Source organism: Balaenoptera physalus, assembly GCF_965194825.1.
Source record: "Balaenoptera physalus genome assembly, chromosome: 2".
NCBI lineage: Eukaryota > Metazoa > Chordata > Mammalia > Artiodactyla > Balaenopteridae > Balaenoptera > Balaenoptera physalus.
In genome coordinates, this window is record NC_138883.1 from 102960470 (window position 1) to 102975640 (window position 15171).

The 15171-nt window shown below is 41.9% G+C and overlaps 1 protein-coding gene across 7 annotated transcripts in view; it reads left to right on the plus strand.

Annotated features, from left to right (window-relative positions):
• MYZAP (myocardial zonula adherens protein) overlaps window positions 1–15171 on the plus strand; it is a 105376-nt gene that overhangs the window by 18534 nt on the left and 71671 nt on the right. For all 7 annotated transcript variants that reach the window (XM_082447271.1, XM_082447275.1, XM_082447272.1 and 4 more), the window contains exons 3-5: window positions 4457–4612; window positions 7881–7973; window positions 13623–13736. In XM_082447271.1, the coding sequence (XP_082303397.1) occupies window positions 4457–4612; window positions 7881–7973; window positions 13623–13736 (363 nt within the window). The remainder of the gene's footprint in view (window positions 1–4456; window positions 4613–7880; window positions 7974–13622; window positions 13737–15171) is intronic.

The following is a 15171-nucleotide window of genomic DNA, read 5'->3' on the forward strand; positions in this document are numbered from 1 at the left end:
TCTGGGGTCAAGGGCTGGCTGTGGCGGTCTACCAACATCAATTTGGATTTTTGGAAAACTGTGTTTCTGGTATTATTCTCTAAGAACCCTTCTTGACCACGGGATTTTCTTCCTTTGCACAAATCAGTGTCTAGGATGACCACATACTCCAAATATTCTGGCCTAGGCACAATTTCAAATATTCTCTCTCTCTTCTTGCCTTCAAAATGTACTTATTGAGCATCTATTTATACTAAGTATCGGGGATATAGCGGTGACTACGGCAGATACAGTCACTGCCTCTATAGAGCTTATCTCATTGTAAGATCTTATATTCTGACCCAGGGTTTGGAAAATATGGTCATCTGTCACTGGATTCATACCCCAGCTCTCCCTCAGCAGTAAAACCCTTGCAGCAGGAGTTCAGGCTGAGTTACTTTTCTATAGTTTTTCTTTTCTAAGGCACTTGCCACCAAGTGTATCTTTAGGGAAAACAGCCATAGCATGAGCCTGTAAGTCAGTGTTAAGCTGTGCCTACATCCCAGGGAACAGTTTCACTGAGACATTCTCTATATAGTTTACTGATGATGCCTGTTGTTAATTCTGCTGCATTGCACAGAGGGCTCTGGGATGCCCTTTCAGTTGATTGTTTCCTTTTCCCTTCTTTGGCAATAACTTTTTCATTCCGTGCATTTATTAGGGCTTTTGTTTGCAAGGCGATTTTACCTACTATTGTTTCATGCCCAGGAGGCTTTTAATAGGCCTAGTGTACATTTTTTAAAATTTGATTTTTTTTAATACAGAGCAGCATTATAAAGAAGTTTAAAAAACTTTTAGTTATGGAGAGTTTCAAACATAACAAAAGGAGAATTTTGTTTGTCACCCAGCTGACAACACTCAGCCTATAGTCAGTCCTGCCCCGTCTCCACCCCTGTCTACTTCCTCCACCCTGTATCCCAGATATCATAAATAGTTTAAGCATATTTCTCTAAAAGATAAAGATTATCTCTTAATATAATCACAATGCTATTATCATGCCTAAAAATTAATGTTTATCTTATGGGGAGATTATTTTAAAGGACACGAGAGGAGAAAAATTTAGCTACAAACACAGTGCCAAACGTGTCAGCTCTTTTCATTTTCTTCTGGGTTCTCCAGTTTTTGACCAAAAGTATACTGACCTTTCATAAAAATGATAGCAGTCTCAGCTCCTTTGCAACTTTTTCTGGATATAGATTTTACGATTGGGACAAATATCATCTCCCTGTTCCTCCATCTAAGAGGAACAAAGGAAGTTCTCTTCAGGGGACCATATTTACATATTCTGGGTAATTCCCCAGAACCGCTTCCAGCTTCTAAAGCTCCCTATTCATTCAGCAAATATTCATTGAGAAACTCCTTAAGTGGTGATCACTGTTAGAGGCCAGGGATTATGGTGGAAAAGAAGACAGACAAGACTCTAGACTTTTTGGAACTTCCAGTTGATAGGGGAGCAGGCCTTATGTATATTAACGATGCTGATAGTCACCCCATTGTGATTGTGGTAAGTGTTGTGGTGACCTGACGGTCTGAAGGGTCAGTGAAGATGACCTTGAGGGAAGGACATTTCAGCTCAGCAGTGGGCTCTGCAGGCAGAGGGAATAGCCTGTGTAAATGCCTGAGGCAAGAAGGAGGTTGGCTGATAAAGGAACAGAGAGGAGGTGGTGGGGGCCAGGGAGATGGATGCCAGGAGGCTGGAGAAGAGCCTCCCATCCCGGGCCCGTCTCCTCCCAATGGCCCTGGACCTGAGGGCCCGGCTCTTGGCTCCCGTAGCCCTGAGGTCTGTGGGCCGCAGGGGCATGTGTGTTCCAATTCCTCTCCTCTTAGCTATCCTGAAGGCTTTCTGGTTAAGGAAAGGGCCTAGATTTGGAAAGACATACACTTGAATGCTACCACCTTGGAAGAAAGAGTAATGTTTACACAGTAGGGTTACTGTGAGGATTAAATATTGTATAATAAAATGGCTAGGCAACAAATATTTTCCCCTTCTCTTTCTTTATAACCATCCGTTCCCTTTCCCTGTCCTCACACTGCCTCAGGAATCCTGTCCTTGTGGGACGGCCCATGCTGGTGGCCCTGCCTCTGAGCAGAGCCCTGTGCTGGGCCCTTCCCTGTGGGTCTGTCATTTAGACCCTGACCTTGTCATAATTTTTTAGTTTTCATTTTTTGAAAATTAAAATAAAAATGATCAATTCAAAGATAATGCCTGTTATTTCAAACTAATTAAAAAATAGAATACAGAAGAGCATAAAGGGAAGAGTGAAATCCCATTTCACTGAGGAAACTATCATTAACGGTGTGGAGTCCATTTTTCTAGGTGCTTTACATACGTAAACACACACTTCTAAAACAAAAAATGGGAATATGAAATTTACTATTTTTTACTTAACAGAACTTTAGTATCTTTCCACGTGCATAATTTTCAGATCCACGACCTCTAGGGTGGTGTTTCACAGACTGTGTTGTCCTTGGCACGTTTGTATTTGCCTCCATCAGTGATGGTCCTCATCTCCCCGCGTGGGCAGGGAGGCAGAGTCCTCTGTATCCGGCCACCTGAGCATTTTCCTGTAAACCAGGCCACCTGCGAAAACCTTTGCTTTGCAGAAATGCATTTCCCCAAAGCCTTAGGCCGACATCAGCTTGTTTTTCAGGAACTGGGTGGAGTTGGTGACAGAAAGAGCATGCTTTGGTTTCCTGGTATGTGGGGAGTTTCATTAGAGCTTTTCCTCTTCCTAATTAAACGTGTAGTAAATAAAGCAGGGATATCTAATCCCAGCTTCGCACTCCACTGAGAGCCATTTAACCCCCCACTCACCCACACTTAGGTACCAACTTCAAGAGTTGCCTCAGTGCCCGTGGGACCCAGGTATGAGGGGCTCAAGTGGAAGCATTTTCCAGAAGCAAATGCAGAGTGTCCCACTCCTCATGTTTTCTCTCTTAACAGGTTTGTACAGAAGAGTGGGAAGCAATGGATGTTTCGTTTTCTTAATTTTTTTTAAAAAAGCTCACATTGTAAACAAACCATACACAAGGGTATAAAGAAAAAATTGAAGTCATCATGACCTCCAGCATCCCTGCCCCTCCCCACTGTCCCCTCCTTAGACGTCGTTAATGATTAATAATTTGTCTGGTAACTTTGCTTTACTTTTACAAACTTTGACTGAATGCGATCATAAAGTACTTACTATTCTGCTGCAAATGAATGATTTTAAAATGCAAATTGTAGTTTTATATGTCAAAGATGTTTTGCAAGTGCATAGAAAGAATTTATGCAAAGGTGGTTTTAAAATTAGTGTGAGAACAGAGTTGCCATAATGGAATTCAGCCTTCTGTGGCATTGTCCCAAGGAAGATTAGAGTAGGCTGGTTTTTCTCTGAAGTCTCACTGTCTCATCTTGAGTTTTTCCTGTCCCTTCCCTTCCATATTGTGAAGGCCTACTCTGTGCCTCTACGTGTAACAAAGCCTGTGCTGTGGGGAGGTGTCCTTAGTGTCAGACAGAATTGGGCTTGAATCTAGATGTGTGACCATAAGGGAGAGACTTAACCTCTCTGAACTTCAGTTTTCTCAGCTATAAAGTGGACAGGACAGTCACCATGTCACGGTGTCGTTGTGAAGATTAAACGTGTAAGGAACATTTCTAGCTTATAGTAGGTGCTCAACAAATCTTAGTTTCTCTTCCTCCTGCTTCTTGAGCCTTCAGTCTATGAAGATGTGTTAGGACTTGGACATGTTCCCCACTTCCCAAAGGTATTTGCACTTCAGCACTGATCAGAGCTTTAACTGAGAGAGTTAAGGAGCAGAAGATTCTTTTGGGGTGAAGGTATGCCACCTCTGCCTGGCTTTTCAGAAATATTTCATGAATGGTCACAACAGGTGACCCCACCCCCTTTCCTCGGAACTGGCTCCAGGGTCAGCCCTAACCTCAGAGGACAATCTGGCTGCCAGATGGCTGCCAAAATTCTTCCCTTGCGTATCTCAACCTCATGCATTTCAGGCCACACAGTTAATGATGAGGATGAAGTCATACAGAGGAACCGATATAAAGAGAAAAACAGTATTACCAAGAATGCGAGATTTTAGACACTCACTCTTGTTATCAGGGATGGCGCACGTCCACCTGGCACCTTTGTGAGAATTAAGTAAAGGCACCTTCTCTGGGAAGATAGGGCCCTGCAGATGTACTACGAGGTAAAGGAACAGAGCTTTGGTAGAAATTAGGGAAAGGTGCTTTTCCTCCAGGGTAAAGGCAGGCTCAGCCCAGGCCAGGTGTGACTTGGCGAGCAGAGGCCAGGCTGGATTTCTACTGGCCGCTCTCCCCACTGCCAGGCACCCTAGTGCTGGGTACAACCTGCATAACTATATACAGTGGGCCCATGATGACAGCTGTCTCTACGAGGCCTAAAGAGTCATTATTTTCTCTCTTTCTACCCTCTTTTAGTATCGTGACCTGAGCAATGATGAACCCACCATGAAACTCCCTCAGGGTGTTGTCTATGGTGTGGTGCGAAGATCAGATCAAAACCAGCAGAAAGAAATGGTGGTGTATGGGTGGACCACCAATCAGCTGAAAGAAGAGATGAACTACATCAAAGATGTGAGTTGTTTAAGGATTTTTTTTTTTCTGGTTTATACACTTCTTGTAGCATGTAAGAGGGTGGAGTTGGAAGCATTGATATGAATGTAATAAGGCATTTTGAAACAATTCTGTTATCATTGTGGATGGAAATGTGGCTACAGATCTTCATGGTAATAGGAAAAGCGCAGATGTAATTCTGCAGTGAGGTATAGAGTGAATTTCTAGATGTTACTAAGTAGGGATACTCAGGAGACCAAATGGCTTCTTTTTTCCATGTATGATAAGTAGGCTCTTAAGTAGTTTTGCTTATTACATTGAACACTCCTAATGTACGAGTTTGGACAACTGTATAAATTTGGATGCTTTTCACTGCAAGTAACAGAAAAGCCAACTTGAAAAGGAAATTTGTCTCATGTGGGGATAACTCTAGGGGTAGGTGGGCTCCAAGCAGGCCTCTCCAAGCTCCAGTTCTACTTCTCTGAGTTTCCCTTGGTTCTTTTCTCCTTCAGCCTCATGCTTATGGCAACATCTAAAAATATGATGGTGTCTGGAGGAGGAAAAGAGGACAGTCATCTCTGGTTACTCTTTAGAGACCCTCCATTAGACTTCCCCTTGTTTCTCATTGGCCAGAACCCAGGTCACATGCCCATTCCCAAATCCATCACTGCCAAGGGGAATAGGGTGACTATTGCTGGTTCAGACCAATTGGTTAGGTTGAAATGGATGGTGGGAAGTCAACCATGATAGACATTGTCCAACCCAGGCCAATTAATACAATTTTTTGTAATTAATATTATTATTATTATTTTTTTTGCCACGCTGCGCGGCTTGCGGGATCTTAGTTCCCTGACCAGGGATTGAATATTACGTTTCTTTTAAACTATATGTTCTATTGAGAAATTTTGGAAAATGTAAACATGTATGAAGAAGAAAACAAAATCACCCGTAATTCTACGATTCAACCAGAACAGTTGTTAACATTTTGGAGCATTTCTTTGTAATTTTTTCATTTCTTTTTTATCTATCTATCTATATCTGTCTACTTACCTACCTGTCCCTCCATCCATCCATCCATCCATCCATCCATCCATCCATCATCTCCATTCCTTTTTGGTCCACCCAGTGTCTCCCTAGATTGACCAGTGCCTTTGTGACCCAAACCAGAGTGATTAGATAGAGAGGCAATGAGCTGCACCAAAACACTGGCCTGTGGACTAGAAAGTGAGAAACAGGGGCAGCATGGGCAATAGAGTCCCCATAGATCTTGGGTCAAGGTCCAGCTCTTTGGCCCAGACAAACTTCTGCCCTGTCTGGGCTTCAGTTTTCTCATGTATAGATTGTGGGGTCTGGGAAGGGACCCTTAAGGTCAAAACTAGTTCTTTGTGCCCCGTTTTATTTGGTTGTGTTTGCGAATAAGACATAAACACATGTCAGCTTTTGTTTGAGTTTTTGAGAAAAACATCTCTTATCAAATATCAAAAATAATAAATGTGCATTTCTTAATGTGTCTCAAAAGATTTGGATACTTGTATAATTTTAGGGAATAAAAAAGATAATAAATGCTTAGCAGAGAAAATGAAGAAAAGCCAGAAGAGCCATATTCCTACACAAACATGCAGAAGATGTGTGACAACCACCAGCCTCAGAGCCCCAGTCATCCAGCCCCCAAAGATCAGTTTTAACCATTCACAGTATCCCATTCCTAATTTTCCTATGTAGGAACAGCTTGCACCTTCCTAATTTCCTGTATTTTTCTCATGGAAATGCTTAGGCCTTCCTCACTGAAATGCCCCAAATAACATGGCACCACCACTTCAGAGGTAAACCTTCTAAACAGATTGGAGAGTTGTAGATTGCCCAAGACAAGATAGTACGTTCAGGCTGTCAGGTGCCCAGGTCACAGGGGAGTAACTGACCTGAATTTCCAAACCGCCACTGTGATCTGCAACTTAAAATTAATTTCCGGGTAAACACCTTCTATAGCTGGTTTCAGACCTATCACTCGCTCCTCATTCCTGAGTGTATTTATGGGTTTGTGTGCCCTCCCTTGCTTGTGGGTGACTCTGGCTTAGTTGGTTTCCTGCAGTATTTGCCAATTGGAGCAACACCCAGCTCCACCCACTTCCCAGTGGTGAGCAGCCCAAGAGCTAGCTCAGGACCACAGATGAGAGCCATTCTGCCTGCCCAGAATGAAAAGTTGTGCTTTTGGCTCATTTCGCCAAAATGTTTGTAGTCAATGACAAGAAAGTAGTCTTTATTACTAGAATTCATCTGGGGAGGGCGTGGTGTCTTGACTTGCCCTCTCCTTCCTGCCCTGGAATCTCCACCAATATCCAGTCACTCCTAATAAACATGCAGTCAGTTTAAAACAACGTGCTAGTTGTGCAAGTACAGCTTCAAAATTAGGTCCCCTCATGCTGTGCCCTACACACCCATCAAACCAAACTGCTGCCTTTGAGCCTTTCCTGTGATAGAAGTTCCAGAGCATTCTGGAGAGGGCTCCCTTGAGGCTTCCTGTTCTATTCGAGGATCCCTGAGTTCTTCATCCTCCTAGGGGCACCAGAAGAAGGGGGAAGACAGAGACTATTTGTTAGGCTTTTTGTTTTTATTGAAAATATATTTAAGGCCCCGTTACTCCTCTGGAAGTGGTACTATAGAGAAATTTAAACAGAGTTTGTATAAACAGGTGTTTGGGGGATCACCTGACTTATATTTAGTGCCTTGTGTATTGTTGGTGATTACTGAGGAACTGAATTTCACTTTTACGGGCTCTCTAAGCTCATACTTTCCTGCCTCATATTCCAACCATTATTTGTTCTTTGGCAGTCAGGGCAGAGATAGGGAAAATTAGAGGTGGCTTTTGCTTTTTGGTGTTTTGGTCCTCCTAGCCATGTGTTTAGAAAGTCAACTTGTTCAACATTTCCTACTTGTAAAAACATGTGATAGGAAAAGGGGAAAATCTGGCCTGAATATGGTTTTAAGGGTGGTAGGTGAATTTCAGTAAACAAATCTTTTCTTTAGAGCACGTTATTTGTATAATTAATAGTTATCAATAATTATATATAATCACAATATGCATTTATTATTATTATTATCATCAATATTATTTGGATAATTCCATCAGCTTCTAATTAGATTGATCTTCTTTCTTAATATCCCAATTGTCCTGTTCTTAAGATTGTTTTTTTGTGGGGCCCTTCTCTCATTAGGGTTTCTTAAATGTTTCAGAAATCTCACTTGAAAATATTGTAGCTTGATCTCTAAATAGCATCTTTGTGGGCTGCAGGTAAGAGCCACTTTGGAAAATGTAAGGAAGCGAATGTACGGAGACTATGATGAAATGAGACAGAAGATTCGACAGCTCACCCAGGAACTGTCAGTAAGTCAAATGTGGAGCTTAGAACTCCCTCTCAGTTGCTACTGCCTGAAGATATTTGAGTTTATGATGTTCCTTATGATGGAATCATATTGTAAATGAACCAAGGGAATTTTATCACAGAATGAAGTTTATTTTTTACAGGACAATTTTTGTGGCGATAGTAATCTTTACATTCAAAGCATTCCCTCCAAAATCAGGAATAAGATGAGGAAGCCAGCTACCACTATTATTATTTAACATTGTACTGGAGATCCTAGCCAATGGAATTAAACAAGAGAAATAAATTAAACAAGAGAAATAAATAGTTTTTAGAGGTATAAAAACTGGACAGGTAGATGTAAAACTATCACTGTTTACAAACTATATGGTGATATACCCAGAAAGCTCAAGTGAACCAATAAAAAAAACTACTATAAATAATAAAAGAATTCTGTAAGATAGCAGGGTAAAAGATTAATGGGCACATGTTAGGTTTCAATATACAAAAAAACAACCAGTTAGAGGAAATAACAACAACAAAAACTACCAGGTATCTGGAAGTAGACTTTAACAAGTAGAAAGATATGCCATGTACTTAGAAAGGAAGATTCAACATCATAAGATGTTAATACCATTCAAGTTAATATACAAATTTAATATAACCCAGTAAAAATACCAACAGATTTTTATGTTGTTTTTTACAACTGGACTAGGTGGTTCCATGGTATACAGAAAATAAATATGAGGAGTTGAAATTCTGGGGAAAAAAAGGCAATGAAGGAGACTATCCCTCTTAATATTACAAGAAATTGAGAAAACCTCAGTGATTAAAACAGTATATAGTATTGGCACATAAATGAATAGACATCAATGAAAAAAAGCCCAGAAATGTACCCTAATATATGATAAATGTGGCATCTGAAATGAAGGGAGGAAAATGGACCAGTCAGTATATGCTGTTGGGACAGACTTATACCTGGGTAAATTCTGAATAGATCAAAGATGCTAAAAAATGAAACTTGCAAGTGCCAGAAGAAAATATGTGTGAATTCTTTTATACTCTTGGGGTGGGGAAGGCAGTTTCTTACTATGACATGCAATCCCAAAATCACAAAAGGAAAAGTTGATAACTTTGACTACATTAAAATGAAGACTAGTGCTGACAAAAACACCAAAGTCAAATGACGAGCTGGGAAAAATTATTTGCCTTCATATTATAGATAATAGGCTAATATCCTGAGTATTTAAAGAGTGACCATGAATCAAGAGGAAAAAGGCCACAACTCATAAAAATAGGCAAAATATTTTTGACAGATAGCTTATAGTAAAGGAAAGATGAAGAGCTCTTAAATGTATGATGAGATGCTTGGCCTCATTCTCAATAAGAGAAATTCAGGTTAAAATGGTCCTGAGATGCTATTTTCACCTAACAGACTGGCAAAACTGCAAAAGTGGGACAAGAAGCTGTATTAGCCGTGCTGTGGAGGAACAGGAAGATTGCTGCTTGGAATGTCATTTGCATTACTCTTAGGGAGAACAATTCGCAGTATCTACCCAAATTACAAATGCCTACATCCTTTGACTCAGCAAGCTTCTTTCTAAGAATTTATTCTGTAGATAAAATCTCACATATGTGAGATGACGTATATATGAACTTAGTTGTTAAGCATTGTTTGTAATAGTAAAAAGATTGGAAGCCTACACGTCCATTAAGAAGGAGAAAGTAAAATAAATTACATCTCTATAATACACAGAGTTGTAAAAAAAAAAAAAAAAAAAAGAATGAGTAAGCTCTTCAAAAAGAGATACAGAAAAATTTTAAAGATATAGGTAAGTGGTAAAAAAAAGCAAGACATAGGAAAATATCATATGTAGTGTGCTACCATTTATGTAAACCAGGAGGGGAAAATAAATATATCTAGACTGTTTTGTGTGTGTACACAAAGTTACTAGAAGGATCATCAATAAAGTAATTAACAGTGATTCCTACTTGAGGTGCAGAGTGGGCAAGGTGGTAACTGAGCAGATGGGACAGGAGTGAAAGGGAGATTTATTTTAGTGTATACCTTTTCTACTTTTAAAATGTTTGAACTCTATGAATGTATTACCTACTAAAAATTAAAGAAAAAATAAGCTTCCTCTGGTTTAACCTAGCTAACGCATATGGGAGAAAACATTAAAAAAAAATTTGTGATTAATAACCTTGAAGAAAAAAAATCCGTTTTGTATGACATACTTGCCATAAATGTTAACATCTGCAGAAAACAGAAATATAGATCAGTGGAACAGGATAGAAAGCCCAGAGATAAACCCACACACCTATGGTCAACTAATCTATGACAAAGGAGGCAAGGATATACAATGGAGAAAAGGCAGTCTCTTCAATAAGTGGTGCTGGGAAAACTGGACAGCTACATGTAAAAGAATGAAATTAGAACACTCCCTAACACCACACACAAAAATAAACTCAAAATGGATTAAAGACCTAAAGGTAAGACTGGACACTATAAAACTCTTAGAGGGAAACATAGCAAGAACACTCTTTGACATAAATCACAGCAAGATCTTTTTTGACCCACCTCCTAGAGTAATGGAAATAAAAACAAAAATAAACAAATGGGACCTAATGAAACTTAAAAGCTTTTGCACAGCAAAGGAAACTATAAACAAGACAAAAAGACAACCCTCAGAATGGGAGGAAGTACTTGCAAACAAATCAACGGACAAAGGATTAATCTCCAAAATATATAAACAGCTCATGAAGCTCAATATTAAAAAAACAAACAACCCAATCAAAAAATGGGCAGAAGATCTAAATAGACATTTCTCCAAAGAAGACATACAGATGGCCAAGAGGCACATGAAAAGCTGATCACTAATTATTAGAGAACTGCAAATCAAAACTACAATGAGGTATCACCTCACACCAGTTAGAATGGACATCATCAGAAAATCTGCAAACAACAAATGCTGGAGGGGGTGTGGAGAAAAGGGAACCCTCTTGCACTGTTGGTGGGAATGTAAATTGATACAGCCACTATGGAGATCAGTATGGAGGTTCCTTAAAAAACTAAAAATAGGGCTTCCCTGGTGGCGCAGTGGTTGAGGGTCTGCCTGCCAGTGCGGGGGACGCGGGTTCGAGCCCTGGTCTGGGAGGATCCCGCGTGCCGCGGAGCGACTGGGCCCGTGAGCCACAACTACTGAGCCTGTGCGTCTGGAGCCTGTGCTCCACAACAAGAGAGGCTGCAACAGTGAGAGGCCCGTGCACCGTGATGAAGAGTGGCCCCCGCTCACTGCAACTAGAGAAAGCCCTCACACAGAAACGAAGACCCAACACAACCAGAAATAAATAATAAATAAATAATAAATAAATTTAAAAAATAAATAAATAAACTAAAAATAGAACCACCATATGACCCAGTCATCCCACTACTGGGCATATACCCAGAGGAAACCATAATTCAAAAAGACACATGCACCCCAATGTTCATTGCAGCACTATTTACAATAGCCAGGACATGGAAGCAACCTAAATGCCTATTGACAGACGAATGGATAAAGAAGATGTGGTACATATATACAATGGAATATTACTCAGCCATAAAAAGAAATGAAATTGGGTTGTTTATAGAGACGTGGATGGACCTAGAGTCTGTCATACAGAGTGAAGTAAGTCAGAGAAAAACAAATATTGTATATTAGCACATATATGTGGAATCTAGAAAAATGGTACAGATGAACTGGTTTGCAAGGCAGAAATAGAGACACATGTAGAGAGCAAACGTATGGACACCAAGGGGGGAAAGCGGGGGATGGGTGGTGGTGGGATGAATTGGGAGATTGGGATTGACATGTATACACTAATATGTATAAAATAGATAACTAATAAGAACCTGCTTATAAAAAAGCATAAATAAAATTCAAAAAAAAAAAGTTAACATCTGCAGGAAAGAAGCACAGTTGCCACAGTTGTGTATTAGAGTCTAGTTTATGTCTGGTCTGTGAAATTATCTGCTTAAGTAAGACCTACTGCCTTGATTACAGGGGAGGGGGTTATACAGACATATCCACCTAGCCCATGCTCACTGACACGTAGGAAGAGATTTGTGAAATTCTCACCTACCTATGGAAATTCACTCTGCCATCCACTGACACTAATGACTGTAATTAAAGCCAAAGGATTGGATTTGCAATAGATGCAAAAACAGATCTCTGCCCCTTGCTTTCCATTGCCACCTCCTACACACCCTGTTTTCTCATGCTAGACTGTCGTAGGAGCTCAGTCTCTACCCTCAGTCTCCTCCTCCTCCAGGCCACACCACGGACTGTAGCCAGGTTAAGAAGGTAACTTACTGCTGTAGGAACACACCGTGAGCAGGAACATGCCTCCTGCTCCTGGACCTGGGCTGCTGTTTCAACTCTGTCTCCCACTCCCAAGGGTGCACCTCTCACTCTCTCATGCCTGGCTGCTTCCTTTGGCTCCCACAGGCCACACGGGGTCTACCCTTGAGCCTCCCAGAAACCTTACCCCTGGTTCTACTGCCTCCCAGCCTTCTTTTTTCTGGCCGCACTGCGAGGCTTGCGGGATCTTAGTTCCCTGACCAGGGATTGAACCCGGGCCCTCGGCAGTGAGAGCGCGGAGTCCCAACCACTGGACTGCCAGGGAAGTCCTCTCCCGGCCTTTCTATATCCAGCCCTTCTTTAAGGTCTAGTTTAAGACTGGCCTCTGTTGAATCTCTCTCAAACGTGTTAAATACACGTCCACCAAAGACAGCACAACAACTGCAGCAGCCACAAAACAACTCTTGAGAACTGGTTGAGCCCAAAGTATATTCCTTCCATGGTGAGTAGAAATAAGCAAGATGGGACTTCCCTGGTGGTGCAGTGGTTGAGAATCCGCCTGCCATTGCAGGCGACACGGGTTTGAGCCCTGGTCCAGGAAGATCGCACATGCCGCGGACCAACTAAGCCCGTGTGCCACAACTACTGAGCCTGCGCTCTAGAGCCCATGAGCCACAACTACCGAAGCCCGCGAGCCTAGAGCCCATGCTCCGCAGCAAGAGAAGCCACCGTAGTGAGAAGCCTGCGCACTGCAACAAAGAGTAGCCCCCTCTCGCCGCAACTAGAGAAAGCCCGTGCGCAGCAACGAAGACCCAACGCAGCCAAAAATAAATAAATAAATAAATTTGTTAAAAAAAAAAAAAAAAAAGCAAGATGGCACAAGAAGGTATCCAACTGCATTCTAGTTCTAAAAGTAGCTGTTCCACTTCCTAGCTATTTGCATACAAATCCCTTAACTTCTCTGATTCTGTTTCCTCCCTATAAAAGGGAATGTTCTGGCTGCCGCAAAGTGTTGCGAGGACTAAGTGAAGCCCTGTGGGGGAATGTGTGAATATTATCCGAAGGAAAAGTAGTCTTGTCTTTCTACTCTCTGGGTCATGCAGATGGTGACTTTTTAATTTAAAGCTGTACTTGAAATATCACTGACCCGGATGTGGCTACCATCAGGGGAATGTTCCAGCCTAACTGAAGGTTGTCATGAGTGTGTGTGCATTGATTGTGTGTAACTGAAGGTTGTCATGAGTGTGTGTGCATTGGTTGTGTGTAACTGAAGGTTGTCGTGAGTGTGTGTGCATTGGTTGTGTGTAACTGTCTCTTCAATCTGTCCAGGTTTCACAGGCTCAGCAGGAGTATCAGCAGAATTACATCCAAACCCAGTCGTCAGCCCTGGACAGTTTTAATACCATGAACTTGGCTTTGGTGTCAGACTCCATCGGCCTGCAGGTATTCATCTGCTCCCGATTCGCCTGGGTCTCCTCTGTTCCAGTGCAAGAGAGCTTAGCCAAGGGTGGGCCCTGTGTCTCTGTAGAAAAGTAAGTCACAGAATGTCTTCAGCTCATTATTCAGAATCCTTTACACACAGCCACAGTAAAGGCCAGGCCAGGGAGACGGTGAAGGAAGGAAGCCGATGGAAATGCTTCCAAGCTGAGACTCTCAACCTTGGAGTTGCAGTTGTTTTTGCGCTTATTAAAATGGGGGTTTAGATCCTGAGTTCAGTGCTAGAGATGTCCCTTGTCCCACTAGACACCCAAGTGGTCCTAAGTGTCAGTGCCTAAGACAGCACATCAGCCCACTCCCTTAAGCCCCAGTGTTACGAGAAGTTCCACCAACCACAGGAAAGCCAGACTTAAGCAAAGGCAACCTGTTTTCATTCCTGACAAGTAACTCCCAGAGGCTGTTAGGTACTTTTTCCTAATTTAGAAATTATTATTATTACTATTTTTTGGCCACGAGGAATGTGGGATCTTAGTTCCCCAGTCAGGGATCGAACCTGCACACCCTGCATTGGAAGCATGGAGTCTTAACCACTGGACCGCCAGGGAAGTCCCTAGAAATTATTTTGCTTTGAAAGAAATCATGTGCCTTCCAAAGAATATCTTGTAGTACCAGGCAGGGAAGCCAAAAGAGTCAGGATCCCACATTTGTGCAAATGTGTGTGGTCACCACATGTCAAGGGGGTTTTTCTCTTGATTAGTTTGATTTGCTAGGAGTTAACCCCTCATATGCTGCCCATTGTTAATCTTCCGACTGAGCCCCCCCACGTAACATGCAAATTAACTTGAAAATGTTCAGAGTAAAGCATTATATTCACCAGAAGCAGCTTCCCTTGGCTTTAATTTCCAAACATGCAAATAATAGTTTCTGTCCCCTTCCAACTTTATTTGGCTCTTATCTCTTTACCTTCCTCTTGAAAGTTCACACAAGCTATTTCACATCCTTTCTGGTTCTCTATAAATAATTTGCTAGATAAGCAAACAAATTTTCATGTTGGGATTATCCACTTCCCTTAGGACCTAGTATTCTCTACTAACAGCTGTTCGGGCAGTAGTGCCAACAGCAAAGCTAGGCCACGGTCCCGCAGTGGGCCTGGGTGGGCCTCGTGTTTGGATTTGTCTGGGAGGCCCATTTCTGGTGGGGCCTCTGAGTCCCACCCTTTTCCTGGCTCTCCCATAGTGCCTGGCAGCTTTCCCCTGGCCTCAGGCCAAGCCCTCCTTTGGGTCTGGTTTATTCAGGAGCCTTTATTTTCCCTTCCTCCTGCTATCAAGGGGGCTCACCCAGGCTCCCTTTCCTTCCCTCTCAGACATCTCACTACTGGCCAACCAGGAAATGCTGTTATCTCACCTGAGTTCAGAGTTCTGTTTTATTTGGGGACCTTACT